The sequence below is a fragment of the Crinia signifera genome, chromosome 6 (assembly GCF_055691185.1).
Source record: "Crinia signifera chromosome 6, ASM5569118v1, whole genome shotgun sequence".
Lineage (NCBI taxonomy): Eukaryota > Metazoa > Chordata > Amphibia > Anura > Myobatrachidae > Crinia > Crinia signifera.
Genome location: NC_139222.1, coordinates 8,484,268 through 8,510,248, shown reverse-complemented (window position 1 = coordinate 8,510,248; position 25,981 = coordinate 8,484,268). Strand labels below are relative to the sequence as shown.

The 25,981-nt window shown below is 50.7% G+C and overlaps 1 protein-coding gene across 5 annotated transcripts; it reads left to right on the top strand.

Annotated features, from left to right (window-relative positions):
- The first annotated feature begins 1,353 nt into the window (after positions 1-1,353).
- On the top strand, positions 1,354-16,986 carry LOC146009907 (uncharacterized). 5 transcript variants are annotated; one of them, XM_083150517.1, is made up of 7 exons: positions 1,354-1,542; positions 3,701-3,859; positions 6,637-6,843; positions 10,166-10,289; positions 12,375-12,472; positions 14,372-14,483; positions 14,573-16,986. In XM_083150517.1, the coding sequence occupies exons 2-7, from the start codon at positions 3,782-3,784 to the stop codon at positions 16,639-16,641; spliced, it is 2,688 nt and encodes an 895-aa protein (XP_083006643.1). In that variant the 5' UTR covers positions 1,354-1,542; positions 3,701-3,781; the 3' UTR covers positions 16,642-16,986. The 5 variants fall into 5 exon arrangements, with proteins under 5 accessions (XP_083006643.1, XP_083006642.1, XP_083006640.1 ...); XM_083150516.1 differs by having other exon boundaries at positions 3,705-3,859; positions 14,570-16,985; XM_083150514.1 differs by having other exon boundaries at positions 14,570-16,985.
- Positions 16,987-25,981: the final 8,995 nt, after the last annotated feature.

Genomic DNA, 25,981 nt, shown 5'->3' with positions numbered 1-25,981 from the left:
TGGGGGCAGCCATACAAGATGAGATGTAGGGGGTAAGTGCAGCAGTCCTGCCCTGTACACGGTGACTGGGGGCAGCCATAAAAGGTGTACGCTGCAGTTAGGGGGGGGGGTGTGGTGGGGCAGGGTGACACTGATGCCTGGTGTATATGCTGCCACCAGCTAGTGTCCCATTGCTCTGGTCAGGGAGACAGGCCCCACAGCAGCACAGAGGTCACCAGCAGCATTCCCAATGGTAATATACAGGGTGTCCCATAGCTCTGGTTAGGCCCCACAGCAGCACAGAGGTCACCAGCAGCATTCCCAGTGGTAATATACAGGGTGGTCCCATAGCCCTGGTCAGGGAGACAGGCCCCACAGCAGCACAGATGTGGGTAATGGCTGCATACAGTAACAGCAGCATTCCCAGTGGTATTATACAGGGTGTCGCATAGCTATGGTCAGGGAGACAGACCCCACAGCAGCACAGAGGGCACCAGCAGGAGAGGATCATGGGTAATGGCTGCATACAGTAACAGCAGCATTCCCAGTGGTATTATACAGGGTGTCGCATAGCTCTGGTCAGGGAGACAGACCCCACAGCAGCACAGATGTGGGTAATGGCTGCATACAGTAACAGCAGCATTCCCAGTGGTATTATACAGGGTGTCGCATAGCTATGGTCAGGGAGACAGACCCCACAGCAGCACAGAGGGCACCAGCAGGAGAGGATCATGGGTAATGGCTGCATACAGTAACAGCAGCATTCCCAGTGGTAATATACAGGGTGGTCCCATAGCCCTGGTCAGGGAGACAGGCCCCACAGCAGCACAGATGTGGGTAATGGCTGCATACAGTAACAGCAGCATTCCCAGTGGTATTATACAGGGTGTCGCATAGCTCTGGTCAGGGAGACAGACCCCACAGCAGCACAGAGGGCACCAGCAGGAGAGGATCATGGGTAATGGCTGCATACAGTAACAGCAGCATTCCCAGTGGTATTATACAGGGTGTCGCATAGCTCTGGTCAGGGAGACAGACCCCACAGCAGCACAGAGGGCACCAGCAGCAGAGGATCATGGGTAATGGCTGCATACAGTAACAGCAGCATTCCCAGTGGTAATTTACACGGTGATGGTGGGCAGTGCTCTGTGTATACAGCAGAGATTCACACATCTGTCCCATAGGTTTGGGTCCTGGCTCACAGCAGACATACAGTCGTTAGATATAAGGCACGGCGGCCATTATGTTGAAGCCACAGAGTTCTACAGCACACAGACAAGTCATGTTATATACATACACGGGTAATACAGGGGGACTCGGCAGCAGCCATTCGGCCCAGGATCTGCCGCATAAGTGAGGTCTGGTCTCCCGGTCAGGCGCCATTATGTGTGAGATCGCTCATGTCTCAGAGCGAGGTTTGGTCTACAGGAAAATGGCGAAGGCCCCGGCGGATGTAGGCATGTGTCTGTGCTGCCTCTAGCGGCTGCTTACCACAAACGGAGACAGACAGCGATACCGGAATGTGACTGCGAGCAACACGACGCCCGGTGTCAGCGCTACAGGGTGACAGGCGGCAGTGTGGGGTAATAGGCTGTTGGGGAGGGGCAGGTCAGGGAGATGTTGGGGCAGTGTGGGGTAATGGGCTGCTGGGGAGGGGCAGGTCAGGGAGATGTTGGGGCAGTGTGGGGTAATGGGCTGCTGGGGAGGGGCAGGTCAGGGAGATGTTGGGGCAGTGTGGGGTAATAGGCTGCTGGGGAGGGGCAGGTCAGGAAGATGTTGGGGCAGTGTGGGGTAATGGGCTGCTGGGGAGGGGCAGGTCAGGGAGATGTTGGGGCAGTGTGGGGTAATAGGCTGCTGGGGAGGGGCAGGTCAGGGAGATGTTGGGGCAGTGTGGGGTAATGGTCTGCTGGGGAGGGGCAGGTCAGGGAGATGTTGGGGCAGTGTGGGGTAATAGGCTGCAGGGGGGGCAGGTCAGAGAGATGATGGGTCAGAGGTGGCAATGTGGGGTAACAGGCTACTGGGGAGGGGCAGGTCAGGGAGATGTTGGGGCAGTGTGGGGTAATAGGCTGCTGGGGAGGGGCAGGTCAGGTAGATGTTGGGGCAGTGTGGGGTAATGGGCTGCTGGTGAGGGGCAGGTCAGGGAGATGTTGGGGCAGTGTGGGGTAATAGGCTGCAGGGGGGGGCAGGTCAGAGAGATGATGGGTCAGAGGTGGCAATGTGGGGTAACAGGTCAAGGAGATCTTTTGACACAGGGGGCAATGTGGGGTAACAGGCTTCTGGGGGGGGGGGGCAGGTCCGAGAGATATTGGGTCACGGGGCAATGTAGGGTAACAGGTCAGGGAGATGTGTAACCGGGGGGCAGTGTGGGGTAACAGGCTGCTGGGGGGGGCGGGTTCGGGAGATAATATTGGGTCATATGGGGGCAATCTGGGGGTAACAAGTTGCTGGGGGAGCAGGTCAGGGAGATATTGGGTCACAGGGGGCACTGTGGGGGCAGGTCAGGGAGATGTTGGGGCACAGGGGCAGTGTGGGTTAACAGGTTGATGGGAGCAGGTCAGGGAGATGTTGAGTCACAGGGTGCATTGTGGGGTAACAGGTTGCTGGGGGCCGATCAGGGAGATGTTGGGTCACAGGGGGCAGTGTGGGGGTAACAGGTTGCTGGGGGCAGGTCACGGAGATGTTGGGGCACAGGCGGCAATGTGGGGTATCAGGTCAGGAAGCTGTTGGGTCACAGGGGCAATGTGAGGTAACAGGTTGCTAGGGGGAGAAGGTCACGGAGATGTTGGGGCACAGGGGGCAGTGTGGGGTAACAGGTTGCTGGGGGCAGAGCGATGTTGGGGCACAGGGGCAGTGTGAGGTAACAGGTTGCTGGGAGCAGGTCAGAGAGATGTTGGGGCACAGAGGGCAGTGTGAGGTAAAAGGATGTTGGGGCAGTGTGGGGTAACAGGATTTTTGCTAGGGGAGAGCAGATCAGGGAGGTGTTGGGGCACTGGGGTAACAGGTCAGAGAGATGTTGGGGCACAGGGGGCAGTGTGAGGTAACATGTTGCTGGGGGCAGGTCAGGGAGATGTTGGGTAACAGGAGGCAGTGTAAGGTAACAGGTTACTGGGGGGGGAGCAGGTCAGAGGATCTCCTGAGATGACATGACCAGGTCTGTATTGATGGAGTAGACCTGCGGTTCTCAAACTGTGGGTCCTGACCCCAAAGTGGGTCCCGACCTTCCCAGCATGGGGTCGCGACTCCATGTTGCTGACTATCAGGCTGATGACTTTTCTTATCTCAGTCAGTGATTCAAGGAGTCTGAAAAAGTCTGTTGAATTGTCTGTTATTTCCGGCTCCTCCCATCATTTAGTGTCTACACAATGCTGCCAAGTATGTGCCGTCTGCTGACTACACATGGGATGTGATGGCCTTCTGCAGAAACTTGCTGGGGTCCTGTAATAAATGTTATCATCTGATGGGGTCCCAGAGAGGACCCCTGGAGTAGACGTAATGGTCACCCAGGTGCACAGTACAAGTGCTATAACATAGCGGGCACTGACATACATGTGACTCCGCCCACGCAGAGATACACGTAGTGATGAGACTGGGATGTACATGGCGGGGTCACATGTCTGTATATGATGTAGAACAGTGCGGAGAATACAGCGATCCGTCCACAGAATGTATGAGATCATGTTGTCTGTCTGCTCTGTGATGTCATCATTGTTATTATTCCCAGGTAGTTGTGTTGTGAGGAGCCGAGGAGACTTTATTGGGAGTCACCTGAATGTAACACTCACCCTGTAGGGGTTCCCCGAGAATGGACCAGGACAGGAGTCACATGACTGAGAAGATATTACACCTCACCATGGAGATCATCTACCTGTTGACTGGGGAGGTGAGGTCACAGTGACATCACTATTATCTCTATTACTGACACAGGGACCTGACTGGGGAGGTGAGGGGGTCTGGGAGCGTCACAGTGACATCACTCTTATCTCTATTACTGACACAGGGACCTGACCGGGGAGGTGAGGGGGTCTGGGAGCGTCACAGTGACATCACTCTTATCTCTATTACTGACACAGGGGAGGTGAGGGGGTCTGGGAGCGTCACAGTGATGTCACTCTTATCTCTATTACTGACACAGAGACCTGACGGGGAGGTGAGGGGGTCTGGGAGCGTCACAGTGACAAAACTCTTATCTCTATTACTGACACAGGGACCTGACCGGGGAGGTGAGGGGGTCTGGGAGCGTCACAGTGACATCACTCTTATCTCTATTACTGACACAGGGGAGGTGAGGGGGTCTGGGAGCATCACAGTGATGTCACTCTTATCTCTATTACTGACACAGAGACCTGACGGGGAGGTGAGGGGGTCTGGGAGCGTCACAGTGACATCACTCTTATCTCTATTACTGACACAGGGACCTGACTGGGGAGGTGAGGGGGTCTGGGAGCATCACAGTAACATCACTCTTATCTATTACTAACACAGGGACCTGACTGGGGAGGTGAGGGGGTCTGGGAGCGTCACAGTGACATCACTCTTATCTCTATTACTGACACAGGGACCTGACCGGGGAGGTGAGGGGGTCTGGGAGCGTCACAGTGACATCACTCTTATCTCTATTACTGACACGGGGACCTGACCGGGGAGGTGAGGGGGTCTGGGAGCGTCACAGTGACATCACTCTTATCTTTATTACTGACACAGGGACCTGAGTGGGGAGGTGAGGGGGTCTGGGAGCGTCACAGTGACATCACTCTTATCTCTATTACTGATACAGGGACCTGACTGGGGAGGTGAGGGTGTCTGGGAGCGTCACAGTGACATCACTCTTATCTCTATTACTGATACAGGGACCTGACTGGGGAGGTGAGGGGGTCTGGGAGCATCACAGTGACATCACTCTTATCTCTATTACTGATACAGGGACCTGACTGGGGAGGTGAGGTGGTCTGGGAGCATCACAGTGACATCACTCATCCCTATTACTGACACAGAGACCTGACGGGGAGGTGAGGGGGTCTGGGAGCGTCACAGTGACATCACTCTTATCTCTATAACTGACACAGGGACCTGACCGGGGAGGTGAGGGGGTCTGGGAGCGTCACAGTGATGTCACTCTTATCTCTATAACTGACACAGGGACCTGACCGGGGAGGTGAGGGGGTCTGGGAGCGTCACAGTGACATCACTCTTATCTCTATTACTGATACAGGGACCTGACTGGGGAGGTGAGGGGGTCTGGGAGCGTCACACTGACATCACTATTATCTCTATTACTGACACAGGGACCTGACCGGGGAGGTGAGGGGGTCTGGGAGCATCACAGTGACATCACTCATCTCTATTACTGACACAGAGACCTGACGGGGAGGTGAGGGGGTCTGGGAGCGTCACAGTGACATCACTCTTAACTCTATTACTGACACAGGGACCTGACTGGGGAGGTGAGGGGGTCTGGGAGCATCACAGTGACATCACTCTTATCTATTACTAACACAGGGACCTGACCGGGGAGGTGAGGGGGTCTGGGAGCATCACAGTGACATCACTATTATCTCTATTACTGACACAGGGACCTGGCCGGGTAGGTGAGGTGGTCTGGGAATGTCACAGTGACATCACTCTTATCTCTATTACTGACACAGGGACCTGACTGGGGAGGTGAGGGGGTCTGGGAGCGTCACAGTGACATCACTCTTATCTCTATTACTGACACAGGGACCTGACTGGGGAGGTGAGGGGGTCTGGGAGCATCACAGTGACATCACTCTTATCTCTATTACTGATACAGGGACCTGACTGGGGAGGTGAGGGGGTCTGGGAGCATCACAGTGACATCACTCATCCCTATTACTGACACAGAGACCTGACGGGGAGGTGAGGGGGTCTGGGAGCGTCACAGTGACATCACTCTTATCTCTATAACTGACACAGGGACCTGACCGGGGAGGTGAGGGGGTCTGGGAGCGTCACAGTGATGTCACTCTTATCTCTATAACTGACACAGGGACCTGACCGGGGAGGTGAGGGGGTCTGGGAGCGTCACAGTGACATCACTCTTATCTCTATTACTGATACAGGGACCTGACTGGGGAGGTGAGGGGGTCTGGGAGCGTCACACTGACATCACTATTATCTCTATTACTGACACAGGGACCTGACCGGGGAGGTGAGGGGGTCTGGGAGCATCACCGTGACATCACTCATCTCTATTACTGACACAGACACCTGACGGGGAGGTGAGGGGGTCTGGGAGCGTCACAGTGACATCACTCTTAACTCTATTACTGACACAGGGACCTGACTGGGGAGGTGAGGGGGTCTGGGAGCATCACAGTGACATCACTCTTATCTATTACTAACACAGGGACCTGACCGGGGAGGTGAGGGGGTCTGGGAGCATCACAGTGACATCACTATTATCTCTATTACTGACACAGGGACCTGGCCGGGTAGGTGAGGTGGTCTGGGAATGTCACAGTGACATCACTCTTATCTCTATTACTGACACAGGGACCTGACTGGGGAGGTGAGGGGGTCTGGGAGCGTCACAGTGACATCACTCTTATCTCTATTACTGACACAGGGACCTGACCGGGGAGGTGAGGGGGTCTGGGAGCGTCACAGTGACATCACTTTTATCTTTATTACTAATTACAGTGCATAAATAAACAGGATCAAACAGTAATGAACAAGGAATCTGGGGAGCATGTAACACACAGCAGCCATCCCCGTGTGTCAGGAGGACTGAGCAGGACCCAGAACTACATCACGGTGCCTCCACCTCACTCACTGATACATGAGAGGCACAATGACCAGAAGATCCTGGAACTCACCAACAAGATCATTCAGCTGCTGACTGGAGAGGTGACTGCTGGGAATGGGACGTTATACAGTAACACCGGGGGATGTGACCAGAGAGGTGACTGCTGGGATTGGGATGTTATACAGTAACACGGGGGATGTGACTGGAGAGGTGACTGCTGGGAATAGGACATTATACAGTAACACTGGGGGATGTAACCAGAGAGGTGACTGCTGGGAATGGGACATTATACAGTAACACCGGGGGATGTGGCCGGAGAGGTGACTGCTGGGAATGGGAAGTTATAGAGTAACACCGGGGGATGTGACCGGAGAGGTGACTGCTGGGAATGGGACATTATACAGTAACACCGGGGATGTGGCTGGAGAGGTGACTGCTGGGAATGGGACGTTATACAGTAACACCGGGGGATGTTACCAGAGAGGTGACTGCTGGGAATGGGACATTATACAGTAACATCGGGGGATGTGACTGGTGGGAATGGGACGTTATACAGTAACACCGGGGGATGTGACTGGTGGGAATGGGACGTTATGCAGTAACACCGGGGGATGTGACCGGAGAGGTGACTGCTGGGAATGGGACGTTATACAGTAACACTGGGAAATGTGACCGGAGAGGTGACTGCTGGGAATGGGACATTATACAGTAACACCGGGGGATGTGACTGGAGAGGTGACTGCTGGGAATGGGACGTTATACAGTAAAACCGGGGATGTGACTGGAGAGGTGACCGCTGGGAATGGGACGTAATACAGTAACATCGGGGGGATGTGACAGGAGAGATGACTGCTGGGAATAGGACGTTATACAGTAATACCGGGGGATGTGACCGGAGAGGTGACTGCTGGGAATGGGACATTATACAGTAACACCGGGGGATGTAACCAGAGAGGTGACTGCTGGGAATGGGACGTTATACAGTAACACCGGGAGATGTGACCGGAGAGGTGACTGCTGGGAATGGGACGTTATACAGTAACACCGGGGGATGTGACCGGAGAGGTGACTGCTGGGAATGGGACGTTATACAGTAACACCGGGGGATGTGACTGGAGAGGTGACTGCTGGGAATGGGACGTTATACAGTAAAACCGGGGATGTGACTGGAGAGGTGACCGCTGGGAATGGGACGTAATACAGTAACATCGGGGGGATGTGACAGGAGAGATGACTGCTGGGAATAGGACGTTATACAGTAATACCGGGGGATGTGACCGGAGAGGTGACTGCTGGGAATGGGACATTATACAGTAACACCGGGGGATGTAACCAGAGAGGTGACTGCTGGGAATGGGACGTTATACAGTAACACCGGGAGATGTGACCGGAGAGGTGACTGCTGGGAATGGGACGTTATACAGTAACACCGGGGGATGTGACCGGAGAGGTGACTGCTGGGAATGGGACGTTATACAGTAACACCGGGGGATGTGACTGGAGAGGTGACTGCTGGGAATGGGACGTTATACAGTAACACCGGGGGATGTGACCAGACAGGTGACTGCTGGGAATGGGATGTTATACAGTAACACGGGGGATGTGACTAGAGAGGTGACTGCTGGGAATAGGACATTATACAGTAACACCGGGGGATGTAACCAGAGAGGTGACTGCTGGGAATGGGACATTATACAGTAACACCGGGGGATGTGGCCGGAGAGGTGACTGCTGGGAATGGGAAGTTATAGAGTAACACCGGGGGATGTAACCAGAGAGGTGACTGCTGGGAATGGGACATTATACAGTAACACCGGGGGATGTGGCCGGAGAGGTGACTGCTGGGAATGGGATGTTATACAGTAACACCGGGGGATGTGACTGGTGGGAATGGGACGTTATACAGTAACAACGGGGGATGTGATTGGTGGGAATGGGACGTTATACAGTAACACCGGGGGATGTGACCGGAGAGGTGACTGCTGGGAATGGGACGTTATACAGTAACACTGGGAAATGTGACCGGAGAGGTGACTGCTGGGAATGGGACATTATACAGTAACACCGGGGGATTTGACTGGAGAGGTGACTGCTGGGAATGGGACGTTATACAGTAAAACCGGGGATGTGACTGGAGAGGTGACTGCTGGGAATGGGACGTAATACAGTAACATCGGGGGGATGTGACAGGAGAGATGACTGCTGGGAATAGGACGTTATACAGTAATACCGGGGGATGTGACCGGAGAGGTGACTGCTGGGAATGGGACATTATACAGTAACACGGGGGATGTAACCAGAGAGGTGACTGCTGGGAATGGGACGTTATACAGTAACACCGGGGGATGTGGCCGGAGAGGTGACTGCTGGGAATGGGACGTTATACAGTAACACCGGGGGATGTGATCGGAGAGGTGACTGCTGGGAATGGGACGTTATACAGTTACACAGGGGGATGTGACCGGAGAGGTGACTGCTGGGAATGGGACGTTATACAGTAACATTGGGGGATGTGACTGGAGAGGTGACTGCTGGGAATGGGACGTTATACAGTAAAACCGGGGATGTGACTGGAGAGGTGACTGCTAGGAATAAGACGTTATACAGTAACACCGGGGATGTGACCGGAGAGGTGACTGCTGGGAATGGGACATTATACAGTAACACTGGGAAATGTGACCGGAGAGGTAACTGCTGGGAATGGGACATTATACAATAACACCGGGGAATGTGACTGGAGAGGTGACTGCTGGGAATGGGACGTTATACAGTAACACCGGGGGATGTGACCGGAGAGGTAACTGCTGGGAATGGAACATTATACAATAACACCGGGGAATGTGACTGGAGAGGTGACTGCTGGGAATGGGACGTTATACAGTAACACTGGGGGATGTAACAGAAGAGGTATCTGCTGGGAATGGGACATTATACAGTAACACTGGGGAATGTGACTGGAGAGGTGACTGCAGGGAATGGGACGTTATACATTAACACCGGGGGATGTGACCGGAGAGGTGACTGCTGGGAATGGGACGTTATACAGTAACACCGGGGGATGTGACCGGAGAGGTAACTGCTGGGAATGGGACGTTATACAGTAACACTGGGGATGTGACCAGAGAGGTGACTGCTTGGAATGGGACGTTATACAGTAACAGCGGGGGAGGTGACCGGAGAGGTGACTGCTTGGAATGGGACGTTATACAGTAACAGCGGGGGAGGTGACCGGAGAGGTGACTGCTGGGAATGGGACATTATACAGTAACAACGGGGGATATGACTGGATAGGTGACTGCTGGGAATGGGCGTTATACAGTAACACTGGGGAGGTGACAGGAGAGGTGACTGCTGGGATTGGAACGTTCTACAGTAACAACGGGGGATGTGTCTGGGTGATGACTGTATCATTGTGTGTGTCAGGTTCCTATAAGGTGTGAGGATGTCACTGTCTACCTCTCCATGGAGGAATGGGAGTATATAGAGGAACATAGGGGTCTGTACAAGGACGTGATGATGGAGAATCACAGGCCCCTCACATCACTGGGTAAGAGGAGACTGCCACGTAGTGTAATGGAGGGAGCAGCTATGGGGCCACCTAGATACACAGCATCTGATAATCACATATATACAATGTCCTCAGTCATTGTGTGTCTCCTACAGATGGGCCCAGTAACAGGAATACCCCAGAGAGATGTCCCCGTCCTCTGTATTCCCAGGATAATCACATATATACAATGTCCTCAGTCACTGCGTGTCTCCTACAGATGGGCCAGTAACAGGAATACCCCAGAGAGATGTCCCCATCCTCTGTATTCCCAGGATAATCACATATATACCATGTCCTCGGTCACTGTGTGTCTCCTACAGATGGGCCCAGTAACAGAAATATCCCAGAGAGATGTCCCTGTCCTCTGTATTCCCAGGATAATCACATATATACCATGTCCTCAGTCACTGTGTGTCTCCTACAGATGGGCCCAGTAACAGAGATACCCCAGAGAGATGTCCCCGTCCTCTGTATTCCCAGGATAATCACATATATACCATGTCCTCAGTCACTGTGTGTCTCCTACAGATGGGCCCAGTACCAGGAATACCCCAGAGAGATGTCCCCGTCCTCTGTATTCCCAGGATAATCACATATATACCATGTCCTCAGTCACTGTGTGTCTCCTACAGATAGGCCCAGTAACAGGAATACCCCAGAGAGATGTCCCCGTCCTCTGTATTCCCAGGATAATCACATATATACAATGTACTCAGTCACTGCGTGTCTCCTACAGATGGACCCAGTAACAGAGATACCCCAGAGAGATGTCCCCGTCCTCTGTATTCCCAGGATAATCACATATATACAATGTCCTCAGTCACTGTGTGTCTCCTACAGATGGGCCAGTAACAGGAATACCCCAGAGAGATGTCCCGTCCTCTGTATTCCCAGGATAATCACATATATACCATGTCCTCAGTCACTGTGTGTCTCCTACAGATGGGGCCAGTAACAAAGATACCCCAGAGAGATGTCTCCGTCCTCTGTATTCCCAGGATAATCACATATATACCATGTCCTCAGTCACTGTGTGTCTCCTACAGATGGGCCAGTAACACAGATACCCCAGAGAGATGTCCCCGTCCTCTGTATTCCCAGGATAACCACATATATCCAATGTCCTCAGTCACTGTGTGTCTCCCACAGGTGGGCCCAGTAACAGGAATACCCCAGAGAGATGTCCCCGTCCTCTGTATTCCCAGGATAATCACATATATACCATGTCCTCAGTCACTGCGTGTCTCCTACAGATGGGGCCAGTAACAGGAATACCCCAGAGAGATGTCCCCGTCCTCTGTATTCCCAGGATAATCACATATATACAATGTCCTCAGTCACTGCGTGTCTCCTACAGATGGGGCCAGTAACAGGAATACCCCAGAGAGATGTCCCCGTCCTCTGTATTTCCAGGATAATCACATATATACCATGTACTCAGTCACTGTGTGTCTCCTACAGATGGGCCCAGTAACAGAGATACCCCAGAGAGATGTCCCCGTCCTCTGTATTCCCAGGATAATCACATATATACCATGTCCTCAGTCACTGCGTGTCTCCTACAGATGGGCCCAGTAACAGGAATACCCCAGAGAGATGTCCCCGTCCTCTGTATTCCCAGGATAATCACATATATACAATGTCCTCAGTCACTGCGTGTCTCCTACAGATGGGGCCAGTAACAGGAATACCCCAGAGAGATGTCCCCGTCCTCTGTATTCCCAGGATAATCACATATATACAATGTCCTCAGTCACTGTGTCTTCTACAGATGGGCCAGTAACAGGAATACCCCAGAGAGATGTCCCCGTCCTCTGTATTCCCAGGATAATCACATATATACAATGTCCTCAGTCACTGTGTGTCTCCTACAGATGGGCCCAGTAACAGGAATACCCCAGAGAGATGTCCCCGTCCTCTGTATTCCCAGGATAATCACATATATACCATGTCCTCAGTCACTGCGTGTCTCCTACAGATGGGCCCAGTAACAGGAATACCCCAGAGAGATGTCCCCGTCCTCTGTATTCCCAGGATAATCACATATATACCATGTCCTCAGTCACTGTGTGTCTCCTACAGATAGGCCCAGTAACAGAGATACCCCAGAGAGATGTCCCCGTCCTCTGTATTCCCAGGACCACACAGAGGAGAATCCCAGTGTCACACAGGAGGAGCAGGTAGGGTCTCACAAGTATTCAAATACAGATGAATATACACTATATATATTTGGTATTTTTCTCATAAGTAATTTTTATTGTAGACGCCAAAATACACAAAAGTGATTGTAAAGTGTGTACTAATGCAGCAACCAGGTTGGTGACAGTGTCACCTCTATAAGACATAAGCCGGTTGGCCATACCTTATGTGTTATTCTGATGTGAGAGCAGTTTCCATGTGTGTATAATTCTAAGCGATAGAGTAGGACCTGCAGGGAAATGGTGGTCCTGGCGTTGGGCTGCAAGCTTAAATGCATTGAGGAATACGTGAACTCATATTTACATGGAAGTCCGTCACATTCTCTGGTGGGTAAAATGGTTTCTCACCACACTGTCCACTGTCTACGTTCCAGGAGTACACACTTGGGATTCGGACTTCCTCAACAGACAGGACATTGATTTGGCCAAATGCTTTCTCTGTCCCACGGTTTTCCAGATGCTGGGTCATCGCTGGTATTGACCACACATAGATCTGATGGTCGGTTATGATCCTCAGACTTAAGGAGCATTTCTCGTAGATGGCTTATCAGCACCATGGTCCTTCCCGCTAGTGTACGTCTTCCCTCCGATCCCTCTCCTCCTTCTGAGAGTCCTCCGCAGGTTGAAACAAGAAGGGCTCACGGCCATGTAATTGGTCTAGACTTCTCTTGGAGGACCTAGAACACAGACCTTCTCAGGATCTCCATAGCCCGTTCGTGGTGCCTACCACTTTGGCCGGATCTACGTTCTCAGGGCCTGACCCAGCTTGACTAACTTTGACAGGGGGTTATTGTGAAACTAGCTTTAAGGGCAAGAGGTTCTTCAGAATCTGCTATTAACTCTATCCTTTCAGCCGAGGAACCTTCATCTGCACAGATTTATCATCATGTGTGGCAGACGTATTTCCAACAGTGTTCAACCCAAAGACCTTCTTATAAGGGCTGCTATACATCCAGCCCCCGAACGTTCCTGGACTTGTCCCTAGCACTCAATGTTCTTCAGAATTCTCGTTTTGAGCCATTAGTCTGTGGATCTCCATTGACTCACATGGAAGACTCTTGGTGGCCATTACCCCGACACACCATGTCTCAGACTTGGGGATGGTTTTCTTACACTTCGATTGGATGGCACTTCACATCCGTCTATACGATCATCAGAGGTCATCATCCTGGTTCCTTACTTTGTGTCCTTCTGGTTCTGGTGACTCTACTTCATCTCTTTACACTCAAAGTGGTTGGAACCATTTGCACCTCTGTGTATGTTGGACCCTGGGCTTCTGAAAAATGGACTCTTCAACTCGGCTCACTGGTTACGTTCCACCATTTGTTTGGCTTATCTGTTGTACAAACAGCTACTTCCAGCTTCAGTCAAGGCTCATTCGGCCAGCTCTGTTGAGTTACTTGATCCCCGAGATCTGGAGCCCCAATAATTCCTTCCAAGGTCTCAGAGGAACTGAAACTTTGTAGAATAAACCCAAGATGTTCTCAACCTGACTCCATTATGGAGTCACCTTAGGACAAGTCTACCAAATGTGTCCAAAGTTTCCTGCCTGGCCACAACCATGCCAACAAAGTGTAGAGGAGGAGTGGTCGGAGCCAGGTACCATCATGAATAAATATTCTAGGAGTTCTCTCACCACATTCTTGTGAATGATTCCCCATGGGTTCGTACCAGGTGGAGGACCCAGATCCTCTTCCCTCTGGTGCTCATGATCGGGAACAGAGTCCAGACCATAGGAATGGAGGGTATTATATAAAGTAGAGATAATCCCTTTTGTTGTAGGAGAATCGTAACCTAATGGTGGAAAGTGTCTAGAGATTGATGTTTACTTTCCGTTCATTGAATCACATTAAATAATCGTGATTGTTGTGGATTATTTAGGGTGAAGATCTTATTGATGTTAAAGTAGAAGATCTAAAGGTGGAAGAGGAGACTTATGTGACGGGTCATCAGCAGTGTAAGGAGGAGGAAATCCCTACAGGTATCAGCACAGGTGAGTAATAATCACTAAGTACAGCGTCACATATTCTCCTGGTTCTGTCACTACAACAATCTCTCTGGTGTTTTGTATATTCCCAGCAGATGGACCCAACAGCAGAATCGCCTCCGAGGATCATCTCCGTTCCACTCCTGAGTGTGAAATAGAAGATAATGATGTCATACAGGATTCTTCAGGAAAAACCAACGTTACCCCAAATGTACCTCCAATTGCAGACACATCATCTGGTTCCTCTATACATAAAGAGTGTTCCCCTGATACGACAGACATTGTACAACGGAGTACAGCTCACCGAGTAGTTAAAATATCTCCCTGTTCCATAGGAGAGGAATACATTGCACAGAATACAAAAGATATTAGACACCAGCCAGCTAACACAGATGAGATGCCCCTTTCATGTCCAAAGTGTGGGAAATGTTTTAAATACAAATCACAGCTTGTTGTACATCAGAGAATTCACACGGGTGAGAAGCCCTTTTCATGTACTGAGTGTGGAAAATGTTTTACACACAAATCATGGCTTGCTGTACATCAGAGAAGTCACACGGGTGAGAAGCCCTTTTCATGTCCTGAGTGTGGGAAATGTTTTACACACAAATCACGGCTGGCTGTACATCAGAGAAGGCACATGGGCGAGAAGCCGTTTTCATGTCCTGAGTGTGGGAAATGTTTTACACGCAAATCACAGGTTGCTGTGCATCAGAGAAGTCACATGGGTGAGAAGCCCTTCTCTTGTTCTGTATGTGGAAACCATTTTGCACATAAATCAACGCTGGATGCACATCAGAGATGTCACACGGGTGAGAAGCCCTTTTCGTGTCCTGAGTGTGGGAAATGTTTTGCCCAGAAACCAGGCCTGCTAGTACATCAGAGATGCCATACGGGGGAGAAGCCATTTTTATGTTTTGAGTGTGGGAAGTGTTTTAAACAAAAATCACATCTTAATGTACATAAGAGATGTCACATGGCTGAGAAGCCCTTTGCATGCCCTGAGTGTGGGAAATGTTTTACACACAAATCACAGCTTGATGTGCATCAGAGATGTCACATGGCTGAGAAGCCCTTTGCGTGCCCTGAGTGTGGGAAATGTTTCACACACAAATCACAGCTTGATGTGCATCAGAGAAGTCACATGGCTGAGAAGCCCTTTGCGTGCCCTGAGTGTGGGAAATATTTCACACACAAATCACAGCTTGATGTGCATCAGAGAAGTCACATGGCTGAGAAGCCCTTTGCGTGCCCTGAGTGTGGGAAATGTTTCACACACAAATCACAGCTTGATGTGCATCAGAGAAGTCACATGACTGAGAAGCCCTTTGCATGTCCCGAGTGTGGGAAATGTTTTGCACTCAATTCATGGCTGGCTGTTCATCAGAGAAGTCACATGGGTGAGAAACCCTTTTCGTGTCCTGAGTGTGGGAAATGTTTTAAACAAAAATCACATCTTAACGTACATAAGAGATGTCACATGGTTGAGAAGCCCTTTGCATGTCCTGAGTGTGAGAAATGTTTCACACACACATCACAGCTTGCTGTGCATCAGAAAAGTCACATGGATGAGAAGCCCTTTGCATGTCCTGAGTGTGAGAAATGTTTTACACACAAATCACAGCTTGTTGTGCATCAGAAAAGTCACATGGATGAGAAGCCCTTTGCATGTCCTGAGCCTGGGAAAGGTTTTGCATTCAACTCATTGCTGGCTGTTCATCAGAGAAGTCACATTGGTGAGAAGCCCTTTTCATGTCCTGAGTGTGGGAAATGTTTTACACACAAATCACAGCTTGTTGTACATCAGAGTAGTCACATGGTTGAGAAGCCCTTTTCTTGTTCTGAGTGTGGGAAATGTTTTGCACATAAATCAATGCTGGATATACATCAGAGATGTCACACTAGTGAGAAGCTATTTCCGTGTACTGATTGTTGGAAATGTTTTGCTCAGAAATCAGCCCTGGCGTCACATCAGAGATGCCATACGGGGGATAAGCCATTTTTATGTTCTGAGTGTGGGAGATGTTTTAGACATAAAACAGCGCTGGAGTTACATCAGAAAGAGCACACAGGAGATAAGCCCTTTGCATGTTCTGAGTGTGGGAAATGTTTTGCCATCAAGTCTAGACTTTTTACACATGAAAAAATTCACACAGGTGATTAATTGTTTCAGGCGCCTGAATGAGGGCGAGGTTTTAGATAGAAATAAAATGTTATTAAACCAAAATAAAGAGTTTGCACCTCATTCTTGAAGGCCAGGTGCCTCACTGTTTAGACATCCACAGTCCCCATCATATCGGAACTTCCTCCCACCCCACGCTGTCTGATGCTGCTGCGTCCTCTCTGTATGCAGGCCATACACGGGAACAGAATTTGACCTTTACCCCCCGTAGGACTCCCACAGAGAGAACACATCTGTGCGGTCATATTGTTGCTCACCAGCGGGGCACTATTCACAGATATTGTGATCTGAAGACTGAAATATCAGGTAAAACTGACCTATCAGGCGCTGTACGAGCTCAGTCTGTGATATTGCTAATACCTTCAGGGCAAAAAGAAGATCTTGTGATTCAGTTGACTTCGGTCTCCTTCCCACTCAAAGTGTTGTGTGATATTGCCAGAAATCTGGGGCCGGAAATATAAGTTCGGCCAAACAGTTTTTTTAAGGGACAACACAACTCAGTGATTCTACCTGGAGATCCCGGCGGTTAGAATGCCAACAGTGACATTTGGGCCAGCATTTGTTATGTATTTTAACCCTACCCAACCCCTCCTGCAGCCTAACACTAAACCCATATGTTACTGTTGGGATGACACTGAGAATGTTACTTATATAGAATCTTTCTCCTACTAGGACTCCGAGTGATATATATTTGCCTCTACAGCACATCATCCAGAACAAGCATAACAGTGGATATTGGTGAAACGCATGAATACCCGGAAAGTCTGGAGTCTTTCTTTGACGGATTCTAGAGTGGGGTCTTCTCGCACTGTGCAGAGAAGTCCGTTCCATGGAGTCAGAGCTACAAAGCTGAAAGCCTGACCCCCAGATGGATTATGAGAGATTCTAGGTACTGCTAACAGTCCACCTACAGATGGCAGTAAGCGAGAGATGCTACAGACAGATTAGGATTGAGCAGTTACCCCTGCCTCTTGCAATTAATTCATTAAGCACACATACCAGGGCTGTTTCGGTGATATATCACCACATGAATCCTGACTGGTATGGATCATAAATATCATAGGTTGACAGGTGGGATTCTAGTTGAGTTGCAACTACTTTTTCACTAACCTTTCCTGCAAAAGGAAGTTTTGATACAAGTCTGTAGTTGGTCATGCAGTTGGGGTCTAAATTAGGCTTTTTTAAATGTGGTCTAACAATTGTTTCCTTTTAGTGGTTCAGGAAAAATGCCTGTCTGCAAGAGCATTGAACTATTTTTGCAAATACAGGGCCAGTAATGTCCATACACCCTATTAGAAGCATGGATGAGGTAGGGTCCAGATCACAGGTAGTGTCACGCAACATTCGGGTAATTTTAGCTAGGTATTTTTCATCAATTTGGTCAAAGCTGTTCCTTGAAGACAGGTGGTTTATGGCAGTCTTGGTAGATTGGTAATCCTTTGGAGGCACTGCTGAGATCATAAACTGGATGGTAGTTACTTTATATGCAGACAACTTTGCATCTTAACTGATAGAGGGTATCATCAGGGAGCTGACTTGCAAAGCATCTCCTCTGTATTAATCTCCTATTCTTAAAGTACATATACTATTGTTTTATCATTTAATAGCTTCTGATGGCAACTAATTATAATAATAATGATATTTATATAGCGCTTTTCTCCCAATAGGACTCAAAGTGCTTCACCATTGTCTTTACAGCTCGAAATACAAAAAAGCTTAACAGTAGATGTCAGTGAAATGCTTGATTAAATAAGTATGTCTTTAGTCTATTTTTAAAGGATTCTACAGTGGGCGCTTCTCGCATTGTGCGAGGAAGAGAGTTCCACAGAGTTGGAGCAGCAATTATAATTTATAACTTTAAATAACTTACAAATTTATACCAATGGAATATACATTATATATATATATATATATATATATATATATATATATATATATATATATATAGGCTCCTTGTTTGCGGCGGCACTCAGGGACTCCAAACGATGATAACATCAGTGAATATTTATTTCAATGTTTCAGGGATCTTGCCCCCTTCATCAGGATTCCCGAAATGTTGAAATAAATATTCACTGAAGTTATCATCGTTTGGAGTCCCTGAGTGCCGCCGCAAACAAGGAGCCTACATAGTGGGGTCCACCCCATCACAAGAAGGCACCTGGGCAAGACACCCCAGTTACAGGGGCAACAGAGTGCCGGGAGCTAGATTGATTATATTTATATATATATATATATACACACACACACACACATCTTTCAACACCTACAGTAGTGTCCTCAGCACCCAATGCATGTAATGTAATTTTTATAATTCACTGCAGTTCAAATCGTTTTTAATTTTTTTTTTTTTTTTTTAAGGAATAAGAATGCACTTAGAACTTCTTGGTGTTATATTCTCATTTATTCTCAAAGATGTGACCAGTACCCAATAAGTTTCTTCCCTATCAGATACTTTATTAAGGGTTCATGATCTTTATAGTGTTTGGGCCTTACAGGCCTGAAAAATTGGAGTCTCAAAATAGTATATTGATAGTTCAATGTTGGTCACTGTCAAATGAGAAGAAGATTCTACTGCAAGTAGTCTCACTTAATACGATAAGAGAATGTTAAGTAAATACCTCTAGTAGTTAATTTGGTGAAAGATGAATTAATCTTCAGTAAATGGAATAAGGTCCAATTCTTTTAAAAAAAGGATCAATCTCGAAGAGGATTCAGGGCGAATAATATCCGATTGTTATAAAGGATTTATTCAGTTGAAGGAAAAAAAATTCCCGACCACTAGTGTGTGTGTGTATCCTCCTGTGTGTCCAGCCAGCAAGTGAGGGTTGGAAAAAAGAATTGGACCGTATTCCATTTACTGAAGTCTAATTTATAGTTCACCAATTTAACTACTAGAGGTATTTATGGTACTTGTGTATTATCACGGCGCCCAAGGTTCTTACGTACGGCACCGTAGGAAAATCGCATTTTAAGGGTCATGCGATGCGATTTTTTTAATGTAATTTATTCACTGCTCTGTGTGCCCTGGGGGATCGCATCGCACCTCCCGCAAAATCTCATCGCATACGATTTTATAGGGTGTGCGATGCCATTACATTAACTATACCATAATATCATTGTATGACATACAATGATGTTTTACGTACCGCCTCACTATCCACGCCACCCGAAGCATGGTGAGCCGCGGCGGAACGCGTCCTCCAACGTTTTCATTCCCCCACTATCCACCTCGGCGTGGAGTTGATTTTATGCATGGTATAAAGGTAAGCAGCTGCTTTATGTCGAATGTCCCTGACGAAAAATCTGTAATGAGATTTGAAACGTTGGCTAAGACCACCACAGTCTGGTGTTATTATTTGATATTGAAATCCGTGAGTGTGCCGTATTACATATACCCCAGAACCGTAACCGATCGCCATGCTGCTCTGCCCGGCATTTACCCGTCTCCATTCAGCACTTTCTGGTTGCAGGGGCGTAACTATAGCACCGCAGCCCCCGCCACCGCGGGGGGGGGGGGGACACGCTGTGCATGTGGGGGCGCCGGGGGCTGCGGTGCTATAGTTACCCCCCCCCCCAATCCCCCGCAGACTTACGTATCTTGCTGGTCCCGGCGGCTCGGTTCTTCTGATGAGGACCACAACAAAATGGCCGCCCCATATAGCAAACAGTTCTCTGAAACTGTCTGCTGTACGGGGGCGGCCATTTTGTGGTGGTCCTCAGCAGAAGAACGGAGCCGCCGGGACCAGCGCGATAGGTAAGACTGCGGGGGAGGGGGTTAGCATAGGCGACGGGGCCGGGGGGGGGGGTGCTTGACGGGGCGGCGGCGGGCGGTGGGCATCGGCGCCCCCCCCCTAACGGCGGGGGGGGCGCCCAAAACGTAGCTACGCCACTGCCTGGTTGGTGTACCACGTGATGGAGCATGTGCGGCTTGCATCATCCGAGATTCCCCCAGCAGCGTCTGTAGCTAGGAGACCGTAGCGTCAGACGTCCACAGAGGACGGTACGGGTGCAGGACCAAATTAAGTCAAACCACCAAATGTCAAAAAAATCGCATAGACACCAAAAAGAAAAAGATGAAGCGAGATAAATAAAATAAAAAACAAGGGAAAGCAGGAGGCAAATGGTAGCATGATGGCGGCAAAATAACAGAGAAATACATAGAAAAATGTTGAATGATAATTGTTCATTTAACCCTCTGGGATTCACTGTATCTAGCTTAAATATCCACTGGGCCTCAAGTAGCAAGAAGCGTGTGCCTCCGTCGCCACTACATAGATCCGCCGGGACATGTCCAGTTTTTTGGGGGGTACCTGGAGATGTCTGTGCGGACCAAGGCCACCACTAGAAACGTTCAGTCCAGGCCCTCCAGTGGCACCCCCACCCCACACGTGTGCCTGTCCACCCGCACGCACTGCCCCCCCCCAATTACCATTACTTACCAACCAGCAGCGCAGCATCGCCCTCCTCCCTCGGGAGTGCGCCGAGCCCCTCTGTATCCTAGGCTCGATGCTCTGCCGGCTGCACTGTGTATTGTGCGTGCCTGGCTGGGGGCCGCAGGGTGGGAGAGGCATGCTCCGGTCTACTGTTTACATATGGGGCTCAGCCCACCGACCGGGACTTAGGCCCGCCCACCAGCCAATCCTGGTCTGGGAAAACCCCTATTCCGGACCATGATTGGCTGGTGGGCGGGCCTAAGTCCCGGTTGGGGGGCGGAGCCCCAGATGTAAACAGAAGACCGGAGCATGGTTAGAGAGGTGCAGTGGTCCCGGAGAAGTGCTAAAGACGGCTGGTGAGTATGTTTTCTCTCCACAGGTACCCCAGTGGGATTCAGTATGAAATCCCGGTGGTCGGGATCCCGGCGTTCAGAATCCCGACCGCCGAAATCCCGACAAGGGGGGGAAGTGGATCGCCCCCCCTTGCGGGCTCGCTGCGCTCGCCACGCAGCGGGCCCGGTGCCTCGCTACGCTCGGCACGGTAATTTATTATCCCGCCAGGGGTGTCGTGGACACCCACAGAGGGAGAAAGTGTCGGGATTCCAGCGTCGGGATTCTGAACGCCGGGATTTTAACTGCATCCCCCCCAGTGGATACTACTGGACAAGGGGACCGATGCTTTGTGGCAACATAGTAAAGTATTAGATGAATGGGCTCTGTGTGAAATAAAGTTTTACTGTCAGTGTGTGTATTTATTTAACTATTTGTACTACTGTGGGACTACAAGTCCCAGCGGGCCCTTTATTGCCCCACATGCTGGGACTTGTGGTTCTCCAAGTCCCTGCATGTGGTGCAGGCTTGCTGGGACTCATAGTTCCACAGCAGTATACAATAGGATTTTATCTATTTTTTTACACCAATTATCAGATCGATGCCCACCGCCCAGGGTATCGAGGACAGCCCCGGGCTTCAGCATGGGCAGGTAAGTTCTGGAGGGGGGGGGGGGGGCCTTCTTTGGGGGGGGTCCCCACTCCCCCAAGACCCCTGCCCATGCTGACCGGTCAGAGGGCTGAATGCTTTGGCCAGTGGGACTTGGCGGATGCCAGTCACCGTGTACAGGGCAGGACTGCTGCACTTACCCCCTACATCTCATCTTGTATGGCTGCCCCCAGTCACCGTGTACAGGGCAGGACTGCTGCACTTACCCCCAACATCTCATCTTGTATGGCTGCCGCCAGTCACTATGTACAGGGCAGGACTGCTGCACTTACCCCCTACATCACATCTTATATGGCTGCCGCCAGTCACTATGTACAGGGCAGGACTGCAGCACTTACCACCTACATCTCATCTTGTATGGCTGCTGCCAGTCACCGTGTACTGGGCAGGACTGCTGCACTTACCCCCAACATCTCATCTTGTATGGCTGCCGCCAATCACCGTGTACAGGGCAGGACTGCTGCACTTACCCCGACATCTCATCTTGTATGGCTGCCGCCAGTCACCGTGTACTGGGCAGGACTGCTGCACTTACCCCCAACATCTCGTCTTATATGGCTGCCGCCAGTCACCGTGTACAGGGCAGGACTGCTGCACTTACCCCCAACATCTCGTCTTATATGGCTGCCGCCAGTCACCGTGTACAGGGCAGGACTGCTGCACTTACCCCCTACATCTCATCTTGTATGGCTGCCGCCAGTCACCGTGTACAGGGCAGGACTGCTGCACCTACCCCCTACATCTCATCTTGTATGGCTGCTGCCAGTCACCGTGTACTGGGCAGGACTGCTGCACTTACCCCCAACATCTCATCTTGTATGGCTGCCGCCAGTCTCCGTGTACAGGGCAGGACTGCTGCACTTACCCCGACATCCCATCTTGTATGGCTGCTGCCAGTCACCGTGTACTGGGCAGGACTGCTGCACTTACCCCCAACATCTCGTCTTATATGGCTGCCGCCAGTCACCGTATACAGGGCAGGACTGCTGCACTTACCCCCAACATCTCATCTTGTATGGCTGCCGCCAGTCATGGTATACAGGGCAGGACTGCTGCACTTACCCCCAACATCTCATCTTGTATGGCTGCTGCCAGTCACCGTGTACAGGGCAGGACTGCTGCACTTACCCCCGACATCTCATCTTGTATGGCTGCCCCCAGTCACCGTGTACAGGGCAGGACTGCTGCACTTACCCCCTACATCTCATCTTGTATGGCTGCCCCCAGTCACCGTGTACAGGGCAGGACTGCTGCACTTACCCCGACATCTCATCTTGTATTGCTGCCTCCAGTCACCGTGTACAGGGCAGGACTGCTGCACTTACCCCCGACATCTCATCTTGTATGGCTGCCCCCAGTCACCGTGTACAGGGCAGGACTGCTGCACTTACCCCCAACATCTCATCTTGTATGGCTGCCCCAAGTCACCGTGTACAGGGCAGGACTGTTGCACTTACCACCTACATCGCATCTTGTATGGCTGCCGCCAGTCACCGTGTACAGGGCAGGACTGCTGCACTTACCCCCTTCATCTCGTCTTGTATGGCTGCCGCCAGTCACCGTGTACAGGGCAGGACTGCTGCACTTACCCCTCACATCTCATCTTGTATGGCTGCCGCCAGTCACCGTGTACAGGGCAGGACTGCTGCACTTACCCCCAACATCTCATCTTGTATGGCTGCCGCCAGTCACCGTGTACAGGGCAGGACTGCTGCACTTACCCCCAACATCTCATCTTGTATGGCTGCCGCCAGTCACCGTGTACAGGGCAGGACTGCTGCACTTACCCCCAACATCTCATCTTGTATGGCTGCCTCCAGTCACCGTGTACAGGGCAGGACTGCTGCACTTACCCCCAACATCTCATCTTGTATGGCTGCCCCCAGTCACCGTGTACAGGGCAGGGCTGCTGCACTTACCCCGACATCTCATCTTGTATGGCTGCCGCCAGTAACCGTGTACAGGGCAGGGCTGCTGCACATTCCCCCTCACATCTCATCTTGTATGGCTGCCCCCAGTCACCGTGTACAGGGCAGGACTGCTGCACTTACCCCCTCACATCTCATCTTGTATGGCTGCCCCCAGTCACCGTGTACAGGGCAGGACTGCTGCACTTACCACCTACATCTCATCTTGTATGGCTGCCCCCAGTCACCGTGTACAGGGCAGGACTGCTGTACTTACCCCGACATCTCATCTTGTATGGCTGCCGCCAGTCACCGTGTACAGGGAAGGACTGCTGTACTTACCCCCTACATCTCATCTTGTATGGCTTCCCCCAGTCACCGTGTACAGGGCAGGACTGCTGTACTTACCCCGACATCTCATCTTGTATGGCTGCCGCCAGTCACCGTGTACAGGGAAGGACTGCTGCACTTACCCCCTCACATCTCATCTTGTATGGCGGCCCCCAGTCACCGTGTACAGGGCAGGACTGCTGCACTTACCCCCTCACATCTCATCTTGTATGGCTGCCCCCAGTCACCGTGTACAGGGCAGGACTGCTGCACTTACCACCTACATCTCATCTCGTATGGCTGCCCCCAGTCACCGTGTACAGGGCAGGACTGCTGTACTTACCCCGACATCTCATCTTGTATGGCTGCCGCCAGTCACCGTGTACAGGGCAGGACTGCTGCACTTACCCCCTACATCTCATCTTGTATGGCTGCCCCCAGTCACCGTGTACAGGGCAGGACTGCTGCACTTACCCCCTACATCTCATCTTGTATGGCGGACGCCAGTCACCGTGTACAGGGCAGGACTGCTGCACTTACCCCCTACATCTCATCTTGTATGGCGGCCCCCAGTCACCGTGTACAGGGCAGGACTGCTGTACTTACCCCCGACATCTCATCTTGTATGGCTGGCCCCAGTCACCGTGTACAGGGCAGGGCTGCTGCACTTACCCCCGACATCTCATCTTGTATGGGCGGACCCCGACCTAATGACTGTCGTCACTATGACCCATCCAGAATGTGTGGCTCTTGGTTACTACCGGTGACAGCAGTGCTACCCTGAGCCTGCGATATATGTCACAGTCATACGATGGAGTGCGGCTGGTGACGGTATTTGGACATAGGGGGTTATTCTAGTTCACTCTTTCTGACAAAATCCTTCTTAGATGGACAAAACCATGTGCACTGCAGGTGGGGCAGATGTAAAATGTGCAGAGAGAATTAGATTTGGGTGAGTTATTTAGTTTCTGTGCAGGGTAAATACTGGCTGCTTTAATTTTACACTGCAATATAGATCTCACTTTGAAGTAAAACCCCACCCAAATCTAACTCTCTCTGCACAAGTAACATCTGCCCCACCTGCAGTGCACATGGTTTTGTCCATCTAAGAAGGATTTTGTCAGAAAGAGTGATCTAGAATAACCCCCATAGTCACACGTCTGTAGATTCTCAGCCGTACACAGCCATTTGCACAGCACACACATTCATTCACAAGGCGGGATCTCTCTATAGCGGGCGGCGGCGTAACTGAACGCTGGCCGCTGTGAGTTCCCGGCCGTGCGATCTGGTCTGAATTACCTCCAGTGTATATATCCCATTCACATCTAGAGAAATCCGTTATATTATATGATATTATATTATCCAACCAATCATTTTTGTTACCGTGTATTTATAGGGTGCAGCAGAGAGGTCACCAGGAAGATGCAGAGAACAGCGGCCCAGACTACTGGCAGCAGGAAGGTCATTGAAGACGTCCGTGAGGGCGGTGTCAGAGGACGGAAGCCGGACTAGAATGGGTGAAGTAGGGAACGGGAGGAGGGAAGTACATGCAGCACCATCCACTAAGGCGAGGGTGCCGGACGTGGTCCCTACAGTCATTTACCCGACGTCGGGATCCCAACTGTTAAAACACCGACAGACGGGTTCCTGATG